Genomic DNA, 24,874 nt, shown 5'->3' with positions numbered 1-24,874 from the left:
ATAGCAGACGTGGGCTGGATTAGGGAAATCATGATTTGAAAGTCGATTTAATTTATCATTCTAGCACTTCTCCGCAACATGGGTAGATATCTATGCTAGTCTTAACCATTCCCAGCGCCGGCAATGCAATCAAGTACAAGTATGCGTACCTAACATACTTGACCTCGGTCATGCAGAAGCAGTAGCCTCTCCATAGAAAGGGTAGTCAGTGTAGCCCTTCTGCGGCGGGTCAGCACCGTAGAAGGTCGTACGATCGTATGGGTTCAGCTCAAGGCCCTCAGCCAATCTCCGAGGAAGATCAGGATTTGCGATGAAGTGGCGTCCGAAAATGATGAGGTCTGCGTCACCAGCGTCGAGCTTGGGTACGGCATTGTCGCGGTTGAAGTTGCCAGCAGCGAGGAAACGGACATTGCCCTTGGCGAGGACTTCGCGGAAGCGAGAGAGGTTGTTGGTCTTGGGCTTAATGGAGAGCTCGGCCTCCACCCCTTCGTTGGGGTTGGAGGTGTAGGAGGAGAGGGCATCGAGTTTGGCTTGCTCGTCGAGGACTTCGTCGAAGCGGGGCTCAATCCTAAATAGAGGTTAGCATGGAGGTGAGACTAGACGCCGGTCGAGACTCACATGTGTACATATGCTGGTCGCTCATCTTCGGGCAGAGCAGCAATCTTCTCGCAGAGGTACTCCCAGTGCTCGTTCGGCTTGCTGTCCTTGGTGTCTTGGAAGTAGTTATACGGCGACAGCCGGATGCCGACACGGTCAGCGCCAATGGCCTTGCAACACTCCTTGATGACTTCAAGGGGGAATCGAATTCGGCCGTCGATAGAACCGCCATACTCGTCAGTCCTGTTGTTGACATTGTCGTGCAGGAACTGCTCAAGCAAATATCCGTTCGCGCCGTGGATCTCGATACCGTCGAAGCCAGCCTCGCGTGCTTTCTTCGCTGCCTCGCCCCACTTCTTTGTGATGTCGTGAATCTCATCGACGGTCAATGCCCGTGGTGGGTTCTCCTCGCAAGAAACCCCGTCGAGCCAATTACCGGTCATGGGAACGGTGCCTGAGCTTACGGTCTGCTCGCCGTTGCGGAAGGAAGGCGGTGAGGCGCGACCAGTGTGCCAAAGCTGGGAAAAGATGTAGCCGCCCTTTGTGTGGACGGCATCAGTGACCTCCTTCCAGGCGGCGACCTGCGAATCTGTGAAGCATCCTGGTGCACCGGGGTAGTTTCCAGCCTACATCGTCAGCACTGTTGCATTTGTAATTATCCAGAAACCTACATATTTGAAGATGTCGGTGGCTTCAGTCAGCTGCAAACCGCCTTTCGTCGCTCTCTGGCTGTAGTATTCTTTGACCAATTCGTTGGGCAACGTGACGCCGTCGCTTTCCTTGGTAGAACGCATGCGGGTTAAGGGCGCTTGCACTATCCTGTGCTCGAGATTGAGCGGGCCAAGCTTGAAAGGCGTGAACAAACTCGTATCCTTGAGGGGCCTGAAGCCTGGCGGGGTATCTGCTTTGGGCATTCTGAGGATTCGTGCGAGTGTTGGTTTTAGGTGGTTAATGGTTGCTGGGGAGGATAGAGAAGACACAATGGAGCACAAAAATGTGGAGGAATACAAAATTGTGGAGGAATACAAAAATCACGTTCCTGAGCCGAAGGTCTATATGGTACCTGATTTGCTCCGATCATTGCGCCATGCGTACACCCCAATCCCATGTTCGGGAGTGGTGTGGCAGAAATGGGGGGTACGTGGGAAACACTCACCCCTCCAGATCGCACTCCATGTGGACGGACCCACCGTAATAAGCGACGAAAGGTTCCGAAGATCCTGTGTAGGCTACATGTACCCTAGATGCCATCTTGTGTGTAAGCTTTCTTGGTAACGCTCTACACACGGATGACTTAGTCTATCTCCAGAACGTCAGCATTTCTTGGTCACTTCGCCGCAAGTATTTTGTCGTGTCATTGTAGTTTAGCAGCGAGCATACCGTAGAGTCGCATTCGCCCACTGCCCAGATGCAAGCATCCATCTAGGGAGTGGAGCGAGTGGAGCGCATGTATTGTAACGTGGTGTAGCAAGGGACAAGAGTGGGGTGAGCGATAGTTGCGGGCCGCGGCGGGGTACGCGATTAGGGACGCCGCACCATCAAATCCAGCCAATGAGTACAGGGCTGTACGTGAGACGGGAATAGGCGCATGCTGACCTTCACCATTTGAAGAGCTGTACGTGGCGGTCTCTGTTGGTGAACCACCTGGTCCCTTCTTGACCCAGCATCCAGTTCGGGGGCCACTCGATTTGAGCTCTGCATTGAGCTCCAAGTTAACTCAGAGGGCCTCATCGATCATGGCTCTCCCAACGCCACCCAAGACAGCCGCTAGTCCGCCGCGCGTTGCTTCCGCCGCCGAAGCACTCACACCACTCATTCAATCGACATACAAATCGCCTGACATCAACTGCTATCTCAATGGACGGAAGACGACCATCTCTAATGCGAATCCGCACTGGACGCTGTTGGACTACATCCGCGCCCAGTCAAATCTCAAGGGCACAAAACTGGGATGTGGCGAAGGAGGGTGCGGTGCATGTACAGTTGTATTACAGGTTCCAGACACATCTGACAAGAGGAACATAAAGCATTTGGCGGTCAATGCCTGCTTGTTTCCGTTGGTTGGAGTTGATGGCAAGCATGTCATCACCGTCGAAGGCATCGGCAGTGTGGAAAAGCCGCATCCTCTCCAGGAGAGAATCGCAAAGATGCATGGTAGCCAGTGCGGGTTCTGCACACCCGGAATAGTCATGAGCTTGTATGCCATGGTGAGGAACTCGTACGATCCGGAGACGAAGAAATTCACGCTTAGTGAACGTGACATCGAGATGGAAGGCCATCTGGATGGAAACCTCTGTCGATGCACTGGCTACAAGCCGATTCTGAATGCAGCGAAGACCTTCATTGTGGAAGACCTTCAAGGCCAGCTTAGCGAAGAACCTAGTATTCAAAGCTCCGAAGATGGTAAAGCCGAGAAGGAGGTTGCTGATCTTGTGAGAAACGGTTGTGGTGGGCCGTCGAAAAGTTCTTGTGGAAGACCTGGTGGTTGCTGCCGCGACAAGCCTACCATTCCTTCGGATAGCAGCTCCAACGACAGCATATCAGAAGCATCGACACCGCCCACAGAGCCTGCAGACTCTCCAGGGGATGGGCACATTCCCGCGATCGTTGCTGTCTCGGATAAGCCGGAAACTGACCCTGCTGTCAGCGGCGCGACGTATGCGAAGCCGTTGAAGAGCAAGGAGAAGGAAAGCACAGGCAAAGAGACCAAGACGACAACATCTCTTGAGACCGAAATTTCCAGGACAAAGCAAGGAGTTCCAGTCGTTCAGTTCAAAGAGTATGTTCCAGATACGGAGCTTATTTTCCCACCTTCTCTTTGGAAATATGAGCCACAGCCTCTGTGCTATGGCAATGGGAAGAAGATCTGGTTCAGGCCAACGACGTTTGATCAGCTCTTGGAATTGAAAGATGCATATCCTTCAGCAAAGCTGGTTGGTGGTGCGAGCGAAGTGCAAGTCGAAGTGCGTTTCAAGAACTCTGACTTCGCGGTTTCGGTGTACGTCTCGGATATCCCTGAATTGAGGCACACAAAGCTACCACTCGAGGCTGAACTGGAGACATCCAGAGAGCTGGTTATTTCTGCCAACACTCCACTTACAGAGCTCGAAGCTATCTGCAAACAGGTCTACGCGAAGCTGGGAAAGCGTGCAATGGTACTCGAAGCTTTACGCAAGCAGCTCCGCTACTTCGCTGGACGACAAATTCGCAACGTCGCCTCGCTTGCCGGTAACATCGCAACTGCCTCACCGATTTCAGACGCCAATCCCGTACTCCTCGCTGCTGGTGCGACGCTCGAGGCTGTCAATAAGTCGAAAGGAGTCCTGGAGCTGCCCATGAATAAGTTCTTCGTTGCGTATCGCACCACAACTTTGCCGCCGGATGCGGCGCTGAGTCGCATCAGAATACCTTTACCAGCACCTAACGTACGCGAGGTGTTCAAAGCGTACAAGCAAGCCAAGAGGAAGGACGACGACATTGCAATTGTCACCGCTGCCTTCCGAGTAAGGCTCGATAAAGATGACAATATTGAAGAACTCTCACTCGTATATGGTGGAATGGCACCAACAACCAAAGACTCTCCCAAGACGCAGGCAGCCTTACTAGGTAAGCGGTGGTTCCACTCGGAAACATTGGACATCGCGTTAGCCGGCCTACTTGAAGACTACGACCTTCCCTTTACAGTTCCTGGCGGCATGGCCGACTATCGCAAGACTTTGACTCTGTCGCTGTTCTTCCGCTTCTGGCATGAGTCTGCCGCTGAACTCGGACTTGGTGACGTGGATACAGAGGTCATCGATGAGATCCATCGTGCGATCTCGACGGGTGCGCGCGATGACGTGAATCCATATGAGCAACGGATCGTTGGCAAGCAAATCGCCCATCTCTCTGCACTCAAACAATGCACTGGAGAGGCAGAATACATCGATGACATGCCTCACTTCGAGCGTGAGTTGTACGGCGGCTTGGTTCTCTCCTCGAAAGCGCATGCAAAGCTACTCAGCGTCGATTGGGAGCCTGCTCTGGCCATGCCTGGCGTAGTTGGGTATCTCGATAAGGACTGTCTCCCGAAGGATCAGAACATTTGGGGTTCCATTAAGAAAGATGAGCCATTCTTCGCCGACGGAGAAGTTCGGCATCATGGGCAGGTCATTGGCATGGTGTATGCTGAGACCGCACTGGAAGCGCAAGCTGCGGCAAAGGCCGTCAAGGTTGAATACGAACCTCTCCCTGCGATACTGACTATTGACGAGGCTATCGAAGCGAACAGCTTCTTCCCGCACGGCAAACTTTTGAAGAAAGGTCTTGCTCTTGAGGACAAGATGGAGGAAGCTTTTGCGATGTGCGACAGAACATTCGAAGGGCAGACCCGCATGGGCGGTCAGGTAAGCATATGTCTGTATTTGCAATGATACGTAGCTGACACCAAATCCAGGAACACTTCTACCTTGAGACAAATGCTGCGCTTGTGATCCCTTCCGGTGAAGACGGCTGCATGGAGGTTTGGTCATCGACGCAGAACACTATGGAGACTCAAGAGTTCGTGTCCGCCGTCACCGGGGTGCCGAGCAATCGCATCAACGCACGGGTCAAGCGTATGGGTGGAGGTTTCGGCGGCAAAGAGTCACGTAGTGTTCCTTTCGCTTGCTACCTCGCTATCGCAGCGAAGAAGGAGAAGCGCCCGATGCGCTTAATGCTTAACCGCGATGAAGATATGCTTCTCAGTGGGCAGAGACATCCTGTTCAGGCACGCTGGAAGGTGGGTGTGTCGAAAGAGGGGATGTTGCTTGCCATGGAGGCAGATGTGTACGACAATGCGGGCTTTTCGCAAGACATGTCCGGTGCTGTCATGGACCGCTGCCTCACGCACTTCGATAACTCCTATGAGTGTCCTAACGTCCTCCTTCGAGGCCACGTCTGCAAAACAAATATTCACAGCAACACAGCCTACCGTGGATTCGGTGCGCCTCAGGGCCAGTACTTCTCCGAGACGATCATGTACAACATCGCGGAAGGCCTGGGAATGGATATTGACGAGGTGCGACAGAAGAATCTCTACAAGGTCGGGGAACACACTCCTTTCCTACAACTCATCGACGAAGACTGGCATGTTCCAATGATCCTAAAGCAGCTGTCAAGGTCTGCAGACTACGAGAAACGAAAGAAGGCAACCGAAGACTTCAACGCTAAGAACCGCTGGAAGAAGCGCGGCATATGCTTAGTGCCTACCAAATTCGGCCTCAGTTTTGCAACTGCCTTGCATCTGAACCAGGCTGGCGCATACATCAAGATATACCACGACGGCAGTGTACTATTACATCACGGTGGTACCGAGATGGGCCAAGGCCTATACACAAAGATGTGTCAGATCGCTGCACAAGAATTGGGCACCCCACTTGACGCGATCTTCACGCAAGACAGCTCAACATATCAGATCGCGAACGCTTCACCCACAGCCGCCTCGTCAGGATCCGATCTCAATGGCATGGCAGTCAAGAATGCATGCGATCAACTCAACGAACGCCTGAAGCCATATCGCGAGAAGCTAGGCAAGGATGCGGCGCTCAAGGAGATCGTCCACGCTGCCTATCTCGATCGAGTCAACCTGGCAGCCAACGGCTTCTGGAAGATGCCTAGAATTGGCTACCAGTGGGGCAACTACGACATCAACACCGTCAAGCCTATGTACTATTACTTCACGCAAGGCGCGGGTTGTTCAGAGGTAGAAGTCGACTTGCTGACTGGAGATTCCACGGTTTTGAGAACCGACTTGATGATGGTAAGATCTCTTGCTCTTTGCATACAGCACACACTGATTTACCCAGGACGTTGGCAACTCTATCAACCCCGCGATCGACTACGGTCAAATCGAAGGCGCCTTCGTTCAAGGCCAGGGTCTCTTCACGATGGAGGAGTCTCTCTGGACGCGCTCGGGTGAGCTCTTCACCCGTGGTCCGGGCACATATAAGATTCCTGGTTTCAGTGATATACCGCAGGTGTTCAACGTGAGCATGCTGCGGACAGACAATGATGGGAAGCCACTGTCATGGAACCATCTGCGCAGTGTGCAAAGCAGCAAAGGCATCGGCGAGCCTCCGTTGTTCTTGGGATGCACGGTCTTTTTCGCGATGAGGGAGGCCATTAAAGCGGCGAGGAAGATGAATGGACGGAGCATCCTAGGAGGAGTAGGCAAGGATGCCTGGAAGTTGGACAGCCCTGCCACGGCGGAGAGATTGCGCTTGGCGGTAGGGGATGACTTGGCAAGGCGGGCCGAAGTGAAGCGCAAAGAGGGCGAAACAAGTTTCTTTGTTGCTGTGGCATAGATAGGCCCATGGAGATGGATGCCTTAAGTATTTCGCGGCGTTGGAGTGCGATTTCACGATTTGTGTATAGCATACATGATATACTTAGATGCGCAAGGCTGCAACACGATTATCGTTTTGGATAGCAATCCACCGCTATTGTAATTGTTTGAAAACATTGATGAGGTGTCGATAATGGCCCGTCACGTATCGACAGATGGCTTCGTGATGCCATGCGCTGTCAGCGATCGGACGTTCGAATGCTCCTACTTACGCGACGATTCCAACCTTCATCGGTACAATGCTCTTTCCAACAACACGCCAATCAGTTATCTTTCGATAGTCGGAGAATAAACCGACGATGCCGACGCACTTTCGTTGCTATCACCACAATGTTCCGTATCTTCTGTTTTCTGCTGTGCTGCAACCCGGATTCTTTTAACCGCCATACACGACTCTTGGGTAAGCGCGCCGACGGCGATGTGTCAGGGACATTGGCTTAAGCTTCGATACGGATGGGACTGCAAGCATCAGCCTCATCCATCGGGTAGTTCATGCGCGTTCTTGCGGCGCTGCGCGCACACTATACCGATAGTGGCAACGCGATGCCCCCACCCTTATCTTCCTCCTACCCCACTTCTGCCATTCTCGTCGGCTGGCTCGAGTGACCCCGCAATCTGCATACGCGTTTTGCGCTACCGACCATCAGCGTGCTGGCTCGTCCGAGTATGCGCCTATCTGGGCCGTGGCAAAGATGTCGCCGGCTTCCAGACGACGGATAGCGCCGTCTCGGATCTTTTCCGACCCCCATGATACTATCTCCGCATCCCCCAACCTTCGACGTCCGACCAAGACGTGTGTCACTTTGTGTTCGAGCGCTGAGCATCGTTCATGGCTACGACAGCTTCCACAATGCCGCGAGGACGGAGGAGGAAAGACTTGAGCAAAAACGGGGAGAAAAGATTCATTTGCCAGAATGATGGATGTGGCAGGAGTTTCACCAGGGCTGAGCATCTGCAAAGGCATCTGCTTAACCATTCTACGGGCGAGTTCACCTGCTCGAGATGCAGGGCACATTTCAAGAGGAGAGATTTGCTCGGTAAGGGACCGCGTCTTCTTTCATGAGTGGGCCGAAACGGACATCGACCCAACACGTGCGTCCACTTTTCCACTTTGGTCATCGCCCAAGAGTGGATGACTTGCACAGTCAATTCCCTTCCCACCTCACCTGTCCTAGGGCCCATGCGGTCAGTGTCGGACAGGTCGCTAACACTATGCAGACCGCCATATGGCAAGACACCGCCAAAAGGACGAAGAAGCTGGAGCTGAAGGTCAGGGTATCCTAAACACGCGCAAGCGCATGTGGAAGGACGCTGAAGGTAAAATCGTAACCAAGAAGCCTAACTTGGGTTCCTCCGTCGACGGCCGAGAGCATTCTAGCTCTGCACCCCAACAGTCACAAGCAGAGGACCCACTGCAGTCACTCTCGGAGCTCACCCAGTTCGAGTCTCGCGAACACGGCGCGCCAATATCTCCACTTTCATGTGACCCTTCGCTCTGCCACTCTACGTTCGACGACCACGACTCTGGCATTGCAAGCGGCTACCCTCCTACTAACTTGGATGTGAACGCACTGTCTGGATCCGAATCATTGTCTCCCATTGACCAGCAATTCTGGTCTACCAGTCTCCCTCAACCTGAACCGGAACCTCTTGCACCTCTAGTATTCAACGATGCTCCGTTTGACGACATCTTCAACCCGGATACGGCAAGCTCTTTCAACAATCCATTCACAACCATGAACAATTATCAATGGCTGTTCTCTATCGATGGCTTCGAGCAACCATCAATACAGCCTGTGATGAATGACCCTTTCTCTCCATTTCAGTTTAACAATTCGGTTTCTCGACCCAGTCATGTCTTCGATCTACACCTTGATCATTTGATCGTCGACGACGACAACAACAACAACAACAACAACAACAACAACAACAACAACAACAACAACAAGCCTCGGTCTACTGCAGCAAACTACGGCTCTGGTCCTTCGCAGAGAACGGACTCTCCACAGCAAATGTCGCCACCAGCTGCATTCGTTACTCCACCATTGACGGAGAATACACAAACAAGCCGTAAACCCTCTGAGCAAGAGGAAGCCACACAGAGCAATATGGTCAACGCCTTCTCAGATGCTTTTCCACAACAGTCGGGCAGCACTCAAACCCCTTTGGATCTCGAGCGACCGATGTCGCTACTGCAGCCATCGAGATGCTTGCCCATCATCGACGAGCTAGCCCGCCAACAAGTACTAGATTTGATCGATATTGCTCAGCCCACTGCTCCGGATGGCAGCCTAGTCATGCGCGATCACCCGCTTCTATCGCTCTCATGTCTCCAGACGTACTGTGACCTCTTCTTCACTCGCTTCAACACAACATATCCTTTGATCCATATGTCGACGTTCGACCCATGTAATGTTGATACATTGCTGCTGGTTTCGGTCTTACTGCTCGGAGCTACATACGGGGAGAAAGATGCGCATCAACTCGCTGTAAGTATACTCGACTTAGCTCAGACCAAAATTTCAGGCATTAATTGTGCATCCGGGGGTAACTCGGACTACAATATGGGATCCGAACTTTCTAGATATAATCTAGTTTGTCAATATAGCTCATCAATACGTTGTGACTGTAACTGACAACAGCTAGGTCTGCATCCACGACGTCGTTCGACCACAAATTTTCGCGAACGCTGGTTTCTCTGCGAAGCCGGACCTCTGGGTACTACAGACCATCTTGCTGGTCGAATGTTTTGGCAAGAGCCGAGCTGGCCAGAAACAGCATGACATGAGCCACCTGTTCCACGGCCTTTTGATCAATCTGATCCGGCGAAGCGATTGTCAATCGATCCGCCCACCAACACTTGAAGACGCGACGGACGATCTAGAAGATGATTGGCGGACCTGGGTAGACGCTGAGCAGAAGAAGAGGCTTGCCTTTCTCTGCTTCATGTGGGACACACAGCATGCTGTTCTATTCTGCCAGTCCTTGTGTATGTCGGCATTCGAATTACGGTCGAATCTACCATGCGACCAATCGCTCTGGGAGGCCGACTCAGCAGAGAGCTGGCACCAGCTTCGCCAGAAGCAACCTTCAAGTCTCCTCTTCTTATCCTGCCTGAAGATGTACCTCAACCCCTCCGCTTCGGTTTCCGTCCCCAAGAACCTCAACGCACTATCTCGAGCGCTACTTCTACACGGACTGATGTCTATCGCCTGGGACATGCAACGGCGGGACCAGACATCCCTCGGCGTCGTCGACACAAATCCGCTCGGCAACTGGCAAACCCGTCTGGCAACATCATACAAGGCTTGGGACAAGGACTTCGAAGCGTTTTCCTCATTCTATTTAGGGCGCTTGCCGTCTGCGACACATGCTCTTGCCAAAGAATTTCAGGCTTTCCACACAGCTGTCTCCTCTCTGTACCACTCCGCACACATCCTCCTCCATACCCCGTTCCTCGACCTCCAAATCTACGCCGGCGCAAGACACATCCTTGGCCGCCCCGTCGCACGAGCAGACTACGCTCGCAGCCAGAAAGTTGTCAAGAAATGGGTCGCCGACAATCTCAAAGAAGCTGGCAAAGCAGTTTGGCATGCCGCTGCGCTCGTCGAGCAAGGTATTTCCATCCTTGACACCGACTCGTCGTCCAGCGACCTCGGAGGCAGCCGTCTTTGGCACCTGCCTTGGGCGGTGTATCTTGGTACGCTGACTGTTTGGGGCGTGTGGTATGCGCGTCCTGTCTCGCCACACTCATCTGGTCCACACGATGAAGATGAGGATGAGATTATATGGGACCCGCAGGCAGAAATGACAGGCTTGTTGGAGACGATTTTGAAGAGTAACGGGGAGCGGCTTTTGGAAGTTGGCTACGAAAGGGGAATTGCGGGAGGTATGGGCAAGAGAGGTACGAATGGGTTAGCTGCTGTCGTCAGTCGGTGTTTAGGGAAGGTGCGATGGGCCGTTGTGCATGATGGGATGATGGTGCTCAGGGGTCTAGTGCAATGGAGGTTGGTGGGCGGAGGAGGGATGTTGTGAGCGATGTGACGATCAATAACGCTATGATACGGCGTTGGGCGCATAGGCAATTGGTACAATTGCGGGTTACACCCTTCTTGTGAACTCGAGAATATGGAACGAAGATACTCCAGTCTTAACGATTCTATATCAAGTTACGACGCTAGTATATATTCAGCGGTATCTCTGTGTTAAGACGCCAGAAGTCATCACTCATGACCAGACGCGCGGCAATGGGCTGAGCCAACGTTACATGCTGCAAACCCGACTGTCCGGGACGCCGCTGGTACAGCTCTGCCCGAAACTAAATCTGCAGCAAAAGAAGAGCATCGTACATTGCATCACCAAGTTCATGCTCGCTCTTTACAACCGAGAGATTCCTTGTGCAGGCATCATCTCACCAGACAACACAATACCAATCTCTGCCGCCCAAGGCTCGATCAGATACCGATCCTGCGCCCTTTCTCTTCGGCGACCGCGACTAACGAAGTCCACACCGCCCCCGCAACCCCCCAGACCACGCGCGCCTTCCTCATCTCGCTCTGCGAGCGCCAACGCGAATGGACGAAGAAAGCCGGGCTTGGCGTGAACAACAAGATCTGGGACGGCTTCGTGTCGATGATCACCCGCCTGCACGAGCTTGGCTTTCTCCCCGGCAACGAAGCCTTCCACTTCTCCCATGGGGCCCTACATCCTTCCAACATCCTTGCCGAGGTCGCCAGCGAGATCAGCATTCGCGTGACTGGCGTGCTGGACTGGGATCTCGCCTGCTTCATACCTGAATTCGTGTGCACACGTCCGCTGTTTTATCTCTGGGGCAAAGGGGGCGCGGAAGATGACCTGGAAGAGATGGCGACGTTTGATACTGAGGATGGGGAGAAGTCGGAGCTGAAGTGTGAGTATGAGCGTGCGGTCGATGACCAATTTGGTGGCTGGGCTGCGCCTGAAGTTGTTCTCGCACGGAACATGTATCATTGTTTGACGTGGGGAATCGTGGAGCCGGTGGATAAGATGGAGGCGAAACTGGTGATTAGGCAGTTTGAGACGTTGTTTTCTAAGGAGTCTGGACGGCGTGATCATGTCTATGTGAACCCTTCCTGATATGTGGCCGTTGTTGCTCCAATCCGACTTGAACAGGGGTAAGCCTCGCGTGGTCAGTAGCCCACAAAGAAATCCTACTGTCAAATATGGGAGGATACCTCGTCACAATCAATTACGCGTTCTAGGCCCAGTATCCTGATTGTGAATCCGTGTTGCATTCCGTGATTCCGGACACTTGACTAGGAGCAGAAGAAAGCTGCTACTTCGATGGCGGCTTCTCCCCAGCCTCGACCTCCTTGTCCAATACAAAGACACTCCCATACCCATCCTTAATCACCTCATCATCCACGATCATCGTCACGAAAAACTTCGCCTTCCTATCACCAACACATTCGCTCCTCTGGTGGTGGCACCCTGGCGCCTCGTACCAGAATTCACCGACGCTGGACGTAATGGGTTCGTTGCCGTTCATCTGGTTCAAGGAAGTACCCTCGATAGGTACAGCAACGATGGCTGCGCCACCGTGGCGGTGAGAGGGAGTCGCGCTACCTGGGGACATCTCGACGGTTCCAACGACGATCGTTTTGCCGGGCAGGTTGGAAGGGTGGAATGTTTGGAGGATCTTGAAGTCTTCACGTGGCTTTCTGGTGACACTAGTCAGTATAGTTGTGCTGCTTAGAGTATATCGAATGTACCCTTCAATCTGCCATACCCCATCCACTTTGATGACGTTTGGTAATTTGAGTTCACTCATAGTGATCTTTGATGCTGCAGTCTGTGGAGATGTAGTGATTTTTAGAAACTGGTGCTTTTGCGCTTTACAACGATGGCACCTTCCACATGCAATTATATAGTTTATTATACGTCCAGTCGATGTATGATGCTCGGTAAGCCATAACATCATGTCCCCTAGTCGGTTGGATTGCGCAAGCCGCGAAGCTCAGAACCAATGGCTCTGATGCCGACACAGAGCTACCGAACGCCGAGTGACCGAAAGCATTTTGCGGGACGGTAGACCGCCGAACCCTTCTCAAATAATCTTCATATGAGCTTATTGGAACAACGTGACATGCAAAAGCGAAGTTCGGCCGGGTTGACGTTGCTTGAGATGTACTCGTAGAGTGTATCGTCCATTCAAGGAAAGTGCACACGCGACACATAGAAAATGACGTCACTCGGAAACCTCCGACTTTTCCCTTCGCCACGAACGTCTCAACTACTTCGAAAGATAGCTGACTTACGGTCTTGTTGCCCTGACCAAAAAACCTAACACCAGACATGTCCTTCCGCACCACCTTCTGCGCCATCTTCGTTATAACAGTCGCGCACGGGTTCGCGCTACAACACGAAGATGCAGCACAACACCCCCTGCGGCCTTTGGAATCAACAATCGACGATGTAGATTACATTTCCCATCATTGGGGACAACTGTCCACGTACAAATATAACGCGCCAGGACTATTCGGCGTGAAGAAGGTCGGGCTACCCAAGGGCTGCCAGATCGAGCAGGTGCATCTGCTGCAAAGGCACGCTGAGAGGTTTCCCCACCCAGGGGATGCACAAGACGGCTTGAATATTGAGAAATTCACCGAGAAGGTTGTAAAAGCTCCCAACGACGGCAAACTTTTCAAAGGTCCTCTGGCCTTCCTGAATTCATGGCGGAATACTCTTGGTGGTGAATATCTCACTGGCACTGGTGCCATGGCTGAGATAGCGTCTGGTGTTCAATTTTGGAATCTATACGGCCGACTACTCTACAATGCTTCGGAAGGACAGCTCGGATACCAACCCGAGGACGTGGATAAGAGACCGTTACTACGGACCCCCTCGCAAAGTAGGATGCACAATAGTATGATCAACTGGGCTTTGGGATTCTTCGGGCCTAGCTACCAGGAGTCTGCGCAGTTTTCATCAAATTGGACTGACGCTTTCCGCACACTCATCATACCCGAGATTGATCCCGGGCCGTGGAATAACACCCTGGCCGGTAAGCATGCTCCCAGATGCCAAACTTTTGGGCTATCGCTAATGTTATGCCAGCTCATCATTGTTGCAATAACTCCGAAGCACACGGTATTGGTACTATTGGAGATGACTATATGTGGAATTATGCAGGCCTTTACCTACCCCATGCCACAAAGCGTTTGTCGAAATATATGCCTAAGCACTTTGATCTGGAAATCAAAGACACATACGCCATGCAGCTCCTCTGTGCCTACGAGACTCAGTTCCTCGGGGTTTCTGAGTTCTGCAACCTCTTCACTCGCGACGAGTGGGAGGGCTTCGAACAGAGTCTGGACATTCGCTTCTTCTACAAGCATTCATTCGGAAATCCGACGGCACGATCCCAAGGGATCGGATATGTGGAAGAATTGCTTGCGCGGCTACAGGGGAAGCTCATCACGGAGAGCGATACCAGTGTTAACAGCAGTCTCACAGATAACGAAACAACGTTCCCGTTAGGCATGAAGTTCTACGCAGATTTCACTCATGACAAGATGATTCTGGCTGCGATCACCGCGCTGAGTGTAGACTATTTCAGGCAAGTACCAGATCTCAAAACGTATCCGCCAAGGAAGGACCGCCTCTTCCGCGTCGCGCATATGGCCCCGTTCACTGCACGACTAGTCACAGAGGTGATCGGATGTGATTCGGCTCACCCAAAGCCTGAACAACATGAACGCGTGCATTACTACGCGTCGCAGTACGGTTACGACAGCGACGAAGGTTCGAGTGACTCGAAGCACCGATTTGTGCGCATGAGGCTAAATGGCGGGCTACTGCCCTTGTCATCGATCAGGGGAGGTGCCTGCAAGGGACGCTCAGATGAAATGTGTCCGCTTGAGCAGTTCATCCAATCTCAACAGAAGGCAAAAGAGCGCGCAAATTATCGAGAGGCTTGCTTTGGCGATTACAATGTGGTGAATGACGGGCGGGACGTGGACGGAACAGTTCCGAAGTGAGAGTCATACAAAATGATGGACATGCCTGTGATTTTCGAAGTAATCGATTTGGTGGTGCCGCAATTCGAAGGGCGCCTTCGCCATTAGGTCACGGTGAGCTACGAATGTTCTTGGATACCCAGTGCTGCAGGCGGTGCGCAGCCTGTTTTCAGTTGTCACATTACCTAGTTGATGAGTAGTTTGTCGTCTAAATTCAGCCTTGAAACTTAGTGGTCAACAGGTTGGTAAGAGGATGTGATGCTCGGAGATCGTTCATTTGCCACGTAGGCACGGCTATCAGCCCTCTCGTACCTCGACTCGTAAAACTGAGAGAGTGATCGTGGTGCTCAAAAGTAAACGTGCCCCCCGGATCCGATCTCTTGGCACATGACTATGCGAGTACCAAGGGCCTGGGTAACATTTGAAGACGCGCTTGTTGCTTCCTACCGCGTCGGCTAATCTTACTCTTTTTGTGACCCATTTTACGACACCTCCACCTTTTTTTGGCAGCCTGCGTCTCGCAAACTCACCATGCCGCCACTCGCGGCGTCGGACACGCGCATACCGAACGCTTTTGGATCGTTGCCAGTGGAGCTGTTCCTAAATATCTTGGACCAACTAGTCGGCACTCGCGACGGCCGGTTACCTGTTGCCTACGAACCCTCGCATTCAGCTACAAAAGCGCTGCGCGCCTTAACCCTAGTATCAAGAGCAGTTTATCTATGCGCATCACGATATCTATATGCGAATTGCCTGTACTTGAACGATGTCACGAGGCATCATCGCTTCCGCAGAACGCTGGGCCTGGAGTTGGGCCATCACCCGTTAGCCCTCGAATACAGTCAGGCCGGGCGGAACGAAGACTTATTCAATGAGGCCGACATCCCGCAACATGTGGTCTCTCTGTTCATATCACCAGAGAAGACGCAGAACTGCGGGATGACGCCTCGGGTGCGCCTGCCTCAAGTCATAGACCTTTGCCTCGCCGTGGGATCAACCTTGAAGCGGCTCGCTATCGACTTCAACCCAGTCTACGTGCCCGCGTCAGAGCAGGTGCTGATGAAGCCCCACTGCAGAAGTCGCAACATCTTTCTCCACATGCTGAACCTCGAAGAGTTGGTATGCAGCTACGACACGTCGGACTATTTTCGGTACCCGCCGCCCAACTTAAAGCGTCTTGCGATGACTGCGAACGATATGGAGCCTTCTCACCTCGACTTCTACTTCATGGTATCTTCTCTGGAGACGCTGTTCATTCTTCGCCCCAAGAATCTCAAAGCTAAACACATCGACGAGTTTTTCGACAGGTACAATGGGAAGCACATCGACATTGTGTTGGTGGATGTGAACAACAATCACCGCACGCCACCGTCCACCCGGGACTGGTCATCAGATGACCGAGTGACGATATGGGAGGCTGACGTTCCGAGGAGTTTCTATGGCGATGACGAGGACTTGATCTTATGCGATGAGTGGACATGGACGCATGGGGTCAAAGGAGACCTGTGGGACCAGGATAAGAGGAGAATGCGAAGTTGGAGTGAGATCGAAAGGTCATTGGCAGAGCCGGCGCTGTAAAGGCTTCCTTCCGGAAACGACGGACGAATGCATATTGACCCTACCCTTTACGAAACTTACGATACAACGACCATCGACCTCATGGACTGGATCCGACAGCGACTTCATTTTCTTCCGAGCCGCCTCACTTTGGTGTACGATCTGGTATTGCTCAAAATGATGATTGGAATGTTGCCACCAGCTTTGTCCTCATAACAAGAGCACTTGACTGCCCCAAACTGGGGCTATCTTTCTACCATTGGCTTCGGTCTGTTTGTATGGCTACAGTTTGGATCCTGCTTTCTTGATTAGGCGACTGGGACATTTACTGATTTGTATACCTCTGTTCTGATACGTGTGGTTCTCTGTCCATGAATTCATCATAGCAGCCCGATACCATTCCATATCTAGGTGTGCATCAAACACTCACTGGAGGCTCGTGATAAAGTACTCGACAATTTTTGCAATGTAGCTCCTGTGGGTGGGGATCATCTTCAGATCATCAGCTTTGCGATCATTGTCGTTCCAAAGTGATGGCAACAGTTCATTGAAGGCATTCTGGCCGGGCGCACCCCTCTTCCCACGTCACTATCGACCGATAGACAAAGGTGGGGGTGAATTCTGGTTCGCGTCCATGTCGCTTTCCACCACGAACCCCACCAGTGCACCACTGTCCACGTCGCATGGGAGGGGTAGCCGCGGGGTCGAAAGCAATACCACTCAACTGCATAAAACCGCTCCGAGAAACAAGTAGTTGTGACTTACAACAACACCATCCTAGCATATCGCACCTTCCTTAGTCATCCCGTTGTCTCTTGTCGCCGCTCTTAACTCCGCAAAATGGTTGGCGTCGGCGAAGCTCCCCCGATCCTCGACTTCTCAGGTACGGAATCCATCAGCCAGACACAACGACATTGAGCACTAACACCGACTGAAGCTTTTTACACGGGCGATGCAGCGGCAAAGAAGAAGCTCGTCGACGACGTGCGCAGCTGCTGCCTGCACAATGGCTTCTTCCAGATCACCGGGCACAACGTGCCGCGGGAGCTGCAGCAGGGCATCATGGACTGGAACAAGAAGTTCTTTGACCTGCCGCTGGAGCAGAAGATGGAAGTGAGCAAAGGTGCGATTTTTATCATCCTGTCTTATACCTTGCTGACTGTGGTGCGTGCAGACACAACGAACACGTGGAACCGTGGCTACGAGCTGCTCAAGTCGCAAATCCTCGAAGAGGGAACCCTGCCCGAATTGAAAGAGGGCTTTTACATTGGCGACGAGATCTCAAAGTCGCACCCGTACTTCATCAACAAGAAACTTAATTCCGGTCCCAACATGTGGCCCTCGCCATCGACCCTGCCCGAAGTTGCCGACTTCCAGAAAACCGCGCTCGCATATTACTACCAGGTGGTCGACCTCGCAAAGGACATACTCAAGGTGCTCGCGCAGACGCTTGACCTCGAGGAATCGTGGTTCGACGAGTTTAGTGAGGGCGCCGTCGCGACTATGCGCCTGCTGCACTACCCCTCACAGCCTCCAGACAGCCCGCAGAAGCTCACGCGCGGGATTGGCGCGCACACGGATTTTGGCACCATAACGATTCTGCTGCAGGATAAAGTTGCGGGGCTGCAGGTGCTGGACAACCAGACGAAGGAGTGGCTGGATGTCGAGCCGACGCCCGGCGCGTTCGTGGTGAATCTGGGCAACTTGATGATGCGGTGGAGCAACGACAAGTACATTTCGAATACGCATAGGGTGATCAATCAGAGTGGAGAGGAGCGGTACAGCATTCCGGTGTTTTTTTCGGGGAATCCGGATTTTGTGGTTGAGTGTCTGCCGAATTGTAGGGCGGAGGGCGAGGAGGCGAAGTATGCTCCTATCACAGTAGAGCAGGCGGTGTTAGGTGGGTATGCAGATAGCTACGGGCGGGCAGAGAGATTCAAGAAGGATGCGGCTGCGAAGGCGAGTGCGGTGCCGTCGGCACAGGGGGTTGCTGTCGCGTAGATGTGTGTAGGATCAATCCTGTTAAGATTCATGCCCCATACAATTCAGAGTCCAAAACCACCCCTATATACCTGAGACGCCAGTGCGCAGCGTCTTCCGCGTTATCCAATAAAGTACAAGCCGTATCTACATCACCCTAAAGCTCCTGCAGAATCCACACCCCATCCTCCTCATCCTCCTCCTCGTCTTCCACCTCCACGTCCACCTCTTCACTCCCCTCACTATCAAGCTCATTCGTGTCGCAAATCTTCCAAAACGCCGTCGGCCCGGCAGGCCCATGCGGATCCATATCCTTATCGAACCACGTCCCGATGACGCCACGCTGTGATCGCACACCACCGACCTGCACACCTTCGCTGCGCCATCGCTCCTCTCCGCTGTCACACGTCAGTAATACTCAATTCTGTGCAACGTGCAGGACAGATTCTACTTACCCGTAAAATACCGAGATGGTCCGCCACCGTACCTCGCCCTCGGGGGTGAGGCGCACTGAGCCGCGAAGCTTCGAGTTGGCATTCGGGTCGCCGTACAAATCTACCGAGCGGGATGTGCCCGTGAACTTGACGATGGGAAGCGCCCGGTTTTCAAATTCCCCTGGGGCAAGCACTTCCGTGACCTTCAGGTCCATGACGATGTGCCGAATCGCCTCCTCCGTCTGAATGGGCTCCCTCGGCTGGTCCGGCGGCACTTTCATCGCCTCCGAGTTGAAGTTATAGTGGTACAAGTCGTTGTAGTCCAAGAAGCATACGATACGAGACCACACGCCGGATACGTTATACGGGTCCCTCAACGACAGCGGGATCTCAGGCTGCGTGTAAAGCTTAGGCGGGTACGCAGGCAAGATCCTGTCGCGAGCGGGGAGCACGCCCTCGAGGGGCGCCGTCCAGGGCGGGCGGAACCGTTGTATGAACTGCCGCCCGCAGAGGCCCGAGTTGTAGCCCAACACGATCATCAGGCTCTCGACCATTTCCCAGTCTACGCGCATGCTGCCGTCGTCGCGGAAGGGGCCCCAACCGGTTTTGTCGGTGTAGTTGCGGAGGTCATAGACGCGGGAGCGGGCGTAGGGGTGGGTAGAGAGGACGCGGTTGCCGACGTTGCCAGAAGGGATGCCAAAGAGGCAGAGGAGCTTTGCGGATAGTTGGCGGTCTTCTTCGTCGTCTGCAGGCTTCTGGCTTGCCTTGCCGCATCGGTCATAGAGCGATGAACGGCAGAGGAAGGCGTCGTGGTTTTGGTAAATTGGCTGGAAGAGCTTGGTGATCAATTGCTGGTTGTGAGAGTTGCCGAGGGCATCTGTTGAGCCTGTGGCAATGAGGGTCTCCAGTGTTGACGCGATAAATCTGAACTCGTCGCGCTGCTCTGGTCAATACGCCTCTACCTTTTAAAGCGTACATTCCTACCTTCAGATCACTATTGGCGGATTCTAGCATCTTTCTGCACCTGACGAGCCTCTGCAGTTGTGGTATCCACGCTGGTTCCGGATCGGTCGGCCGTCTCCTTGGGTCATCCTGCCTTGATCAGCTCCCCGCAACCATTTTCCCCTCTCACTCTGGCACACGTACAAAGTTTTTCAGGTACTGCGCTTTATATAATCTCGTGTTTTTCTTGATAAAATCATTAAAGCCGTTGGACGTTTGCGCGCACCGACCGACATCCTCGGGGTCTATCTCTTCCAGAATTCTGATAAGCACATCGTAGCATAGATCTAGTAATTCCGTCATATTTGCAGCTTGGAGGCTTATCACTGGGAAGGGGAGGTTGCTGTGTTCGTTCCAGAGTCAATGTCGTGATGTACAGTAATCGGGTGGGGTTCAACCCCGGAGATAAGGGCCGGGGTTTTGGCGCTTCGGCTAGCCCCACCTGCACATGTCTGGCATCAGGACAGAGATCTGTATGCACATATTATACCAGATCAATGACCACAAGCCTCAAATGCTATTGTATGCACGAGAGGCACAAGCGTGGACCTATCACATCGTTCATTGACCCAGGGTTATAGCTCGGCTAGTCCCTACCAAAGGAGATACACTGAGGCCCTGTCTGCCACCAGCGTCCTACCCCATGAGCTCGATAGCACGACCACATCCTTCAGAAAGTACGACAGATCCAAAGGAACAGCGTTTTACTTCATGAAAGACTCAAACATTCCATCGAAACCACCTTTAGCTGTTGGCTTTACACTGGCATAGTAGAGACGAATACTCGCATCTGGACCAGCATCGCTTACACGATTGATGAGATAGCCCCAGTCGCCACCTTGGGTTATTTCATTTTGTTAAGAGATACTTGTGTTCGGAGAATTGCCAGATACTATACCTGTCATACCCAGGTTGCAACATCAGCTCATGACAAATATCAGTATGCTGCAAAATTCCACAAACCCGGCTTCGAAGTGCGCTGCGAAAACCCAAATTAGGCAACGAAGGTGCCACGACATGGGAGCCCGGGGTATCGTCGTCCCTGGACTGTATGAGCTGCGGCATGATTTTGATTACCTCCACAAAACTGACCGGCCAGCCTGCTTTTTAAGTCATCAGATTCGACGCTTTTCTGATAAAATTTTGTTAGACCTAGTGCTACGGGGATCTCCAGAGTTTGATGTTCTTGCGCACTGAATGTTGCACGCCATATAATCAACATCGCTATACAATAGCGCTCCAAAATAAGTTTTCACATAGCTGTAAGAGAAGGTTTAATCTTTGCCTCGCAAGAAAGAAAGGGGGGGGTGGTTTTCTGCAAAACCATGTGCAAACCCTCGCCCAGCATACAACGTCGCCGCTATCTCACTGACCGACATTTTCATGAAATACCGGATTTCGTTGGAAACGCGTTCTTGGCCAACGAGAGTTGCCTCGGATTTTCTTTTTATCACGAACAAAGATTATGAGTAAGATTCAGAGCAGCGTATACCAGTCGCGCGAGATCATAGCAAGGCTTATAGTTCACAAACTTGAATGATCGAGAGGTTATAGGGAAGCGAGTTCAAGAACATTTCGTTGTTTGCTAGCTGGTGTCAAGATGGTGGAGGTGTTCAATTTGACATTGAGGACTGAACAGAGCCAACCCCATATTTGCAGATACGGTTCTTTACAAAGGCTCTCGCAGTTTCCCGAGAATTAAGTCGCTACCGTAGTGGGGTCTTTCGATCCGCCAGAACCATTCCATACATCTTGAAACGTAGGACCAGGAGGATATACCCATGGATCCGACCGAACTGAAACAACAGTGGATCCGTCCCTTTCTTTGAGCTCTCCTGGTTTGGAATCGTTAGCAGTGTTGACAAGCTCACTGACTGATGGTGTGTGATCGGGAGATGGAGAGACTGAGTGCGCATCCCCAAACACGCTCGCAACGGATCTAGAGATGCTTCCCACAACATCCTCACGGAAAGAGTTTCAGGTAAAAGTAATACATATATAACGTGGTACATACCAGGTAGCAAGACCGGAGAGCCTGCGGTAAGCTTCACCAGGGTGATGAACAAGACTGAGGCATAGACCATGATGAGCATCTTGGAAACAAGAATTGAGTGGTTATTGGGCTAACTTCAAGCTCGGATGAAGATGGGAAGATAGAAATATCTGATCAAATGTAGATGTGGGATCGACTGTAGATATATATGCCTCGAGGTCTCAATGGTTGCATTACGGGCACCGGGAGCTGCTCTGCATAAGCAGTTGTGCGCCTCGTTGCCCAAACGCATGTGCCGGTTTCTCTTGGTCCCGAGAGAGGAATGAACGATCAGTTTTGATAACAGAACTTCACATGCAGACCGGCAACAGTTCCGAGAATCGCCACTTACGATACTTTCCTAAGAAGAGGGTTGCTATACGCTCAGTTGTAGAAGTAGAGGTCGACAGCTATGAACGTCAATCGTTTCGGGATCTTTAACGAGGTTTTTAGATTGCGATGGAGCTCTGAAACCCCTTTACGCACATTTCGACGTGCACCATTATAAGAAAAGGGATGATTGTATTTTCAGCTTACACGCAGGAATGCAGTTGCAGGCGGTGAGCCGAGACTGCAACACGTTGCACAGCTTGGAATGCTGCCTTACCTTGGTACAAAAGTCACGTTGATCGCCCTGGCTCACGGGAAGGAATGAGTTTGCCTTGCGCGTATCTAACATAGCAACCGATTTATACGACGCCTATTGTACCGAAACAGGTGACATTTGCTCGTTTGGTCCGGAAATATATTTTTCCTTGGAGCATGTCTAGTCCGCAGCCTCTTGTGTTTTCGCCTTCCGGAAGCTGGGATGGGAACAACGGAAACTGGAGCACAGTTGTGGTACGCATCGGTACGCCAGAGCAGGACTTCCGTGTTCTCCCAGCTCCCATTACTGGAGAGATCCTGGTGCCTGATTCCGAAGCATGTCAAATGAGCAAAGGCGACCTTCCCAATTGCGGCGCTCTCCGTGGTGTTGTCAATGCTAGTCATAGTGCAGGCTTCTCATTCAACGCTTCCGAAACGTGGGACCCACTGGGAAAATTCATGACCAACATTCATTGCGAGCTTGGATACGCCTCAGGTGCAACTTTTGGCACAGATAATGTTGGTCTGATGGTCCAGAATTCGGGTGGCCCAACACTCCAAGATCAGGTCGTGGGTCTTCTGGGGAAGTCGCCATTCTTCACCGGGTTCTTCGGTCTGAGTCCAAAAGCGGCCAATTTCACGAATTACAATGACCCGCATCCTTCCTATATCACAACGCTGAAGAATACCCGCCGAATCCCCAGTCTGTCGTACGGATACACAGCAGGAGCATTCTATAGTGAGCAGTCTTCTGTAACAAATGCAGTATTCCTCTGACAGCGCCAGGACATGCATTTGCGAGCCTCACACTCGGAGGGTACGACGAAAGTCGGTTCGAACCCAATCTCAACATCACGTTTCCTTTTCATGGCGATGACGAGCGACCGACCAGTATATATCTGCAGCAAATTATGGCAGAGAACACACCCAATGGGACAGTGAGCATCCTCAGAGACAAGATATTCGTGAATCTTGACTTCACGCTGCCTTTCCTCTGGCTTCCCACTGATGCATGCGACCGCATCGCATCACTTTTCAAGCTTCGATACGACACTGTACACAACCTCTACTTAGCAGAAGACAACGTTAATGCAGAGCTCATGGAGAAGAACGCCCAATTCACATTCGATCTCGGTGACTCTGTACATCCAGCGGAAAGAGTCTCTATCGTCATCCCGTACAGCGCTTTCAACCACGGTCTTTCGTGGCCCATCTACAACAGCACGACCAAGTACTTTCCAATGAGGCGTACAAATGGGACGCACTATACATTGGGAAGAGCTTTCATGCAGGAAGCCTACATCATTGTGGACTACGAACGAGACAGCTTCTCTGTACACCAAGCGTCGCAGTCCATATCGCAAGAGCAAAAGCTGGTTGCTATTTCAGCCAAGGACCAACAAGAGATTGCCCAAAGCCAGCGCGAGAGGAAGACATTGAGTTCAGCCTCGATCGGAGGGATCACCACAGCCTGCATACTAGGAACAGCAGCCTTCCTTGCTCTAGCGATCCTTCTTTTTCGACGAAGAAGCCGATCGCACGGGACAAGTCGCATGAGCATCGATGGTACATACACACAGAATGAACATGAAGGCCATGGTGGTCTGGATCGCCAGCTCATGAGCACTGAGGTTGTAGAGATTCAAGGGCCTGTAGCGCAGATGCTCCAGGCCAGACATAATGCTGAGCTCCAGGAAACTGCTCGAGAGCTTCCTGGTAGTGGTATCACCCTGAATCATTGTGGGACTGTTTTTAAGAATGAAGAAACAGACGGAAGATTTGAGCTGAGTGCTGACAGAGAGCCACGAGGCGGTGGGAGATGAAAGACTTGATCTTACAAACTCTACTTTGCATCTCAACCTTTAGCATGCCGAATCTACTATGGTGCCCACGCCCAGGGAAGCTGTTGCCAGTGCTTGCGCCGGTCTGGCCGGTCGCGGACGCTCGGCTGACCCCACCACCATCTTTCCGAGAAAGCGGGCGCTAGCGCATCACGTGACCAGCGATTACCAAAGGCTTTGAAGTGCCGTCTGCGCTGCTTGGTCAGGATTGTCAAAGCAAAACGGCCGCCAAGCGTCTTTCGATTCGCCGCTTTCTAACGCCTTACACAAGCCGTCATCATGGCTGCAACTTCCTCGAGTATTTCTAGCTCCTCTTTCGAAGCTTCTCGATACCATCCCTGCTACAAGTATAAGTAGATGACGCGCAATCGATGAAGACATTCTTCTCCATACTTTTCGCCATCGCAGCAATTGCAATCGGAATCTACAACAACGAGTATATGCTTTCACGCTTCACACAGCTATCCAAGCACGTCCGACCAGCT

At 52.2% G+C, this 24,874-nt stretch overlaps 11 protein-coding genes across 11 annotated transcripts; 8 read left to right on the top strand and 3 right to left on the bottom strand.

The window, feature by feature from the left end:
• Positions 1–114: 114 nt before the first annotated feature.
• CC84DRAFT_1257809 (12-oxophytodienoate reductase 1) lies at positions 115–1,511 on the bottom strand (the record flags this gene model as incomplete). Its single annotated transcript, XM_018184764.1, has 3 exons — positions 115–568; positions 619–1,223; positions 1,269–1,511. 3 exons carry the CDS (start codon positions 1,509–1,511, stop codon positions 169–171), a joined length of 1,248 nt encoding a protein of 415 aa, XP_018039457.1. The 3' UTR covers positions 115–168.
• A 691-nt stretch (positions 1,512–2,202) lies between these two features.
• On the top strand, positions 2,203–7,028 carry CC84DRAFT_1142306 (uncharacterized protein). The gene is made up of 3 exons (XM_018176362.1): positions 2,203–4,982; positions 5,033–6,376; positions 6,423–7,028. Exons 1-3 carry the CDS (start codon positions 2,334–2,336, stop codon positions 6,918–6,920), a joined length of 4,491 nt encoding a protein of 1,496 aa, XP_018039456.1. The 5' UTR covers positions 2,203–2,333; the 3' UTR covers positions 6,921–7,028.
• Positions 7,029–7,053: 25 nt separating this feature from the next.
• On the top strand, positions 7,054–7,503 carry CC84DRAFT_605890 (uncharacterized protein). Its single transcript, XM_018186855.1, has one exon. The coding sequence runs from the start codon at positions 7,133–7,135 to the stop codon at positions 7,400–7,402; it is 270 nt and encodes an 89-aa protein (XP_018039455.1). The 5' UTR covers positions 7,054–7,132; the 3' UTR covers positions 7,403–7,503.
• A 756-nt stretch (positions 7,504–8,259) lies between these two features.
• Positions 8,260–10,996, top strand: CC84DRAFT_1086855 (uncharacterized protein; the record flags this gene model as incomplete). Its single annotated transcript, XM_018174174.1, has 2 exons — positions 8,260–9,450; positions 9,608–10,996. 2 exons carry the CDS (start codon positions 8,260–8,262, stop codon positions 10,994–10,996), a joined length of 2,580 nt encoding a protein of 859 aa, XP_018039454.1.
• Positions 10,997–11,084: 88 nt separating this feature from the next.
• On the top strand, positions 11,085–11,930 carry CC84DRAFT_1240906 (uncharacterized protein; the record flags this gene model as incomplete). The annotated part of the gene is made up of 1 exon (XM_018184035.1): positions 11,085–11,930. A coding segment is annotated over one exon (480 nt), but the record flags the coding sequence as incomplete, so codon positions are not given.
• A 44-nt stretch (positions 11,931–11,974) lies between these two features.
• Positions 11,975–12,807, bottom strand: CC84DRAFT_1257806 (uncharacterized protein). The gene is made up of 2 exons (XM_018184763.1): positions 12,712–12,807; positions 11,975–12,660 (listed from the first exon to the last, which is right to left on the bottom strand). The coding sequence occupies exons 1-2, from the start codon at positions 12,768–12,770 to the stop codon at positions 12,276–12,278; spliced, it is 444 nt and encodes a 147-aa protein (XP_018039452.1). The 5' UTR covers positions 12,771–12,807; the 3' UTR covers positions 11,975–12,275.
• A 367-nt stretch (positions 12,808–13,174) lies between these two features.
• Positions 13,175–15,127, top strand: CC84DRAFT_1116079 (3-phytase). The gene is made up of 2 exons (XM_018175449.1): positions 13,175–14,003; positions 14,057–15,127. Exons 1-2 carry the CDS (start codon positions 13,295–13,297, stop codon positions 14,977–14,979), a joined length of 1,632 nt encoding a protein of 543 aa, XP_018039451.1. The 5' UTR covers positions 13,175–13,294; the 3' UTR covers positions 14,980–15,127.
• Positions 15,128–15,489: 362 nt separating this feature from the next.
• CC84DRAFT_1142298 (uncharacterized protein) lies at positions 15,490–16,971 on the top strand (the record flags this gene model as incomplete). Its single annotated transcript, XM_018176361.1, has 1 exon — positions 15,490–16,971. The coding sequence occupies one exon, from the start codon at positions 15,490–15,492 to the stop codon at positions 16,534–16,536; it is 1,047 nt and encodes a 348-aa protein (XP_018039450.1). The 3' UTR covers positions 16,537–16,971.
• Positions 16,972–17,233: 262 nt separating this feature from the next.
• Positions 17,234–18,519, top strand: CC84DRAFT_1142294 (hyoscyamine 6-dioxygenase; the record flags this gene model as incomplete). The annotated part of the gene is made up of 3 exons (XM_018176360.1): positions 17,234–17,398; positions 17,453–17,638; positions 17,690–18,519. Exons 1-3 carry the CDS (start codon positions 17,356–17,358, stop codon positions 18,514–18,516), a joined length of 1,056 nt encoding a protein of 351 aa, XP_018039449.1. The 5' UTR covers positions 17,234–17,355.
• A 65-nt stretch (positions 18,520–18,584) lies between these two features.
• CC84DRAFT_603340 (uncharacterized protein) lies at positions 18,585–20,672 on the bottom strand. The gene is made up of 4 exons (XM_018186851.1): positions 20,076–20,672; positions 19,914–20,021; positions 18,951–19,867; positions 18,585–18,893 (listed from the first exon to the last, which is right to left on the bottom strand). The coding sequence occupies exons 1-4, from the start codon at positions 20,232–20,234 to the stop codon at positions 18,653–18,655; spliced, it is 1,425 nt and encodes a 474-aa protein (XP_018039448.1). The 5' UTR covers positions 20,235–20,672; the 3' UTR covers positions 18,585–18,652.
• Positions 20,673–22,725: 2,053 nt separating this feature from the next.
• Positions 22,726–24,371, top strand: CC84DRAFT_1142289 (acid protease; the record flags this gene model as incomplete). Its single annotated transcript, XM_018176359.1, has 2 exons — positions 22,726–23,287; positions 23,329–24,371. 2 exons carry the CDS (start codon positions 22,726–22,728, stop codon positions 24,369–24,371), a joined length of 1,605 nt encoding a protein of 534 aa, XP_018039447.1.
• Positions 24,372–24,874: the final 503 nt, after the last annotated feature.

The sequence above is a fragment of the Paraphaeosphaeria sporulosa genome (genome assembly GCF_001642045.1).
Source record: "Paraphaeosphaeria sporulosa strain AP3s5-JAC2a unplaced genomic scaffold CC84scaffold_3, whole genome shotgun sequence".
Taxonomy (NCBI): Eukaryota; Fungi; Ascomycota; class Dothideomycetes; order Pleosporales; family Didymosphaeriaceae; genus Paraphaeosphaeria; species Paraphaeosphaeria sporulosa.
This window is presented reverse-complemented; position numbering and strand designations above follow the sequence as displayed.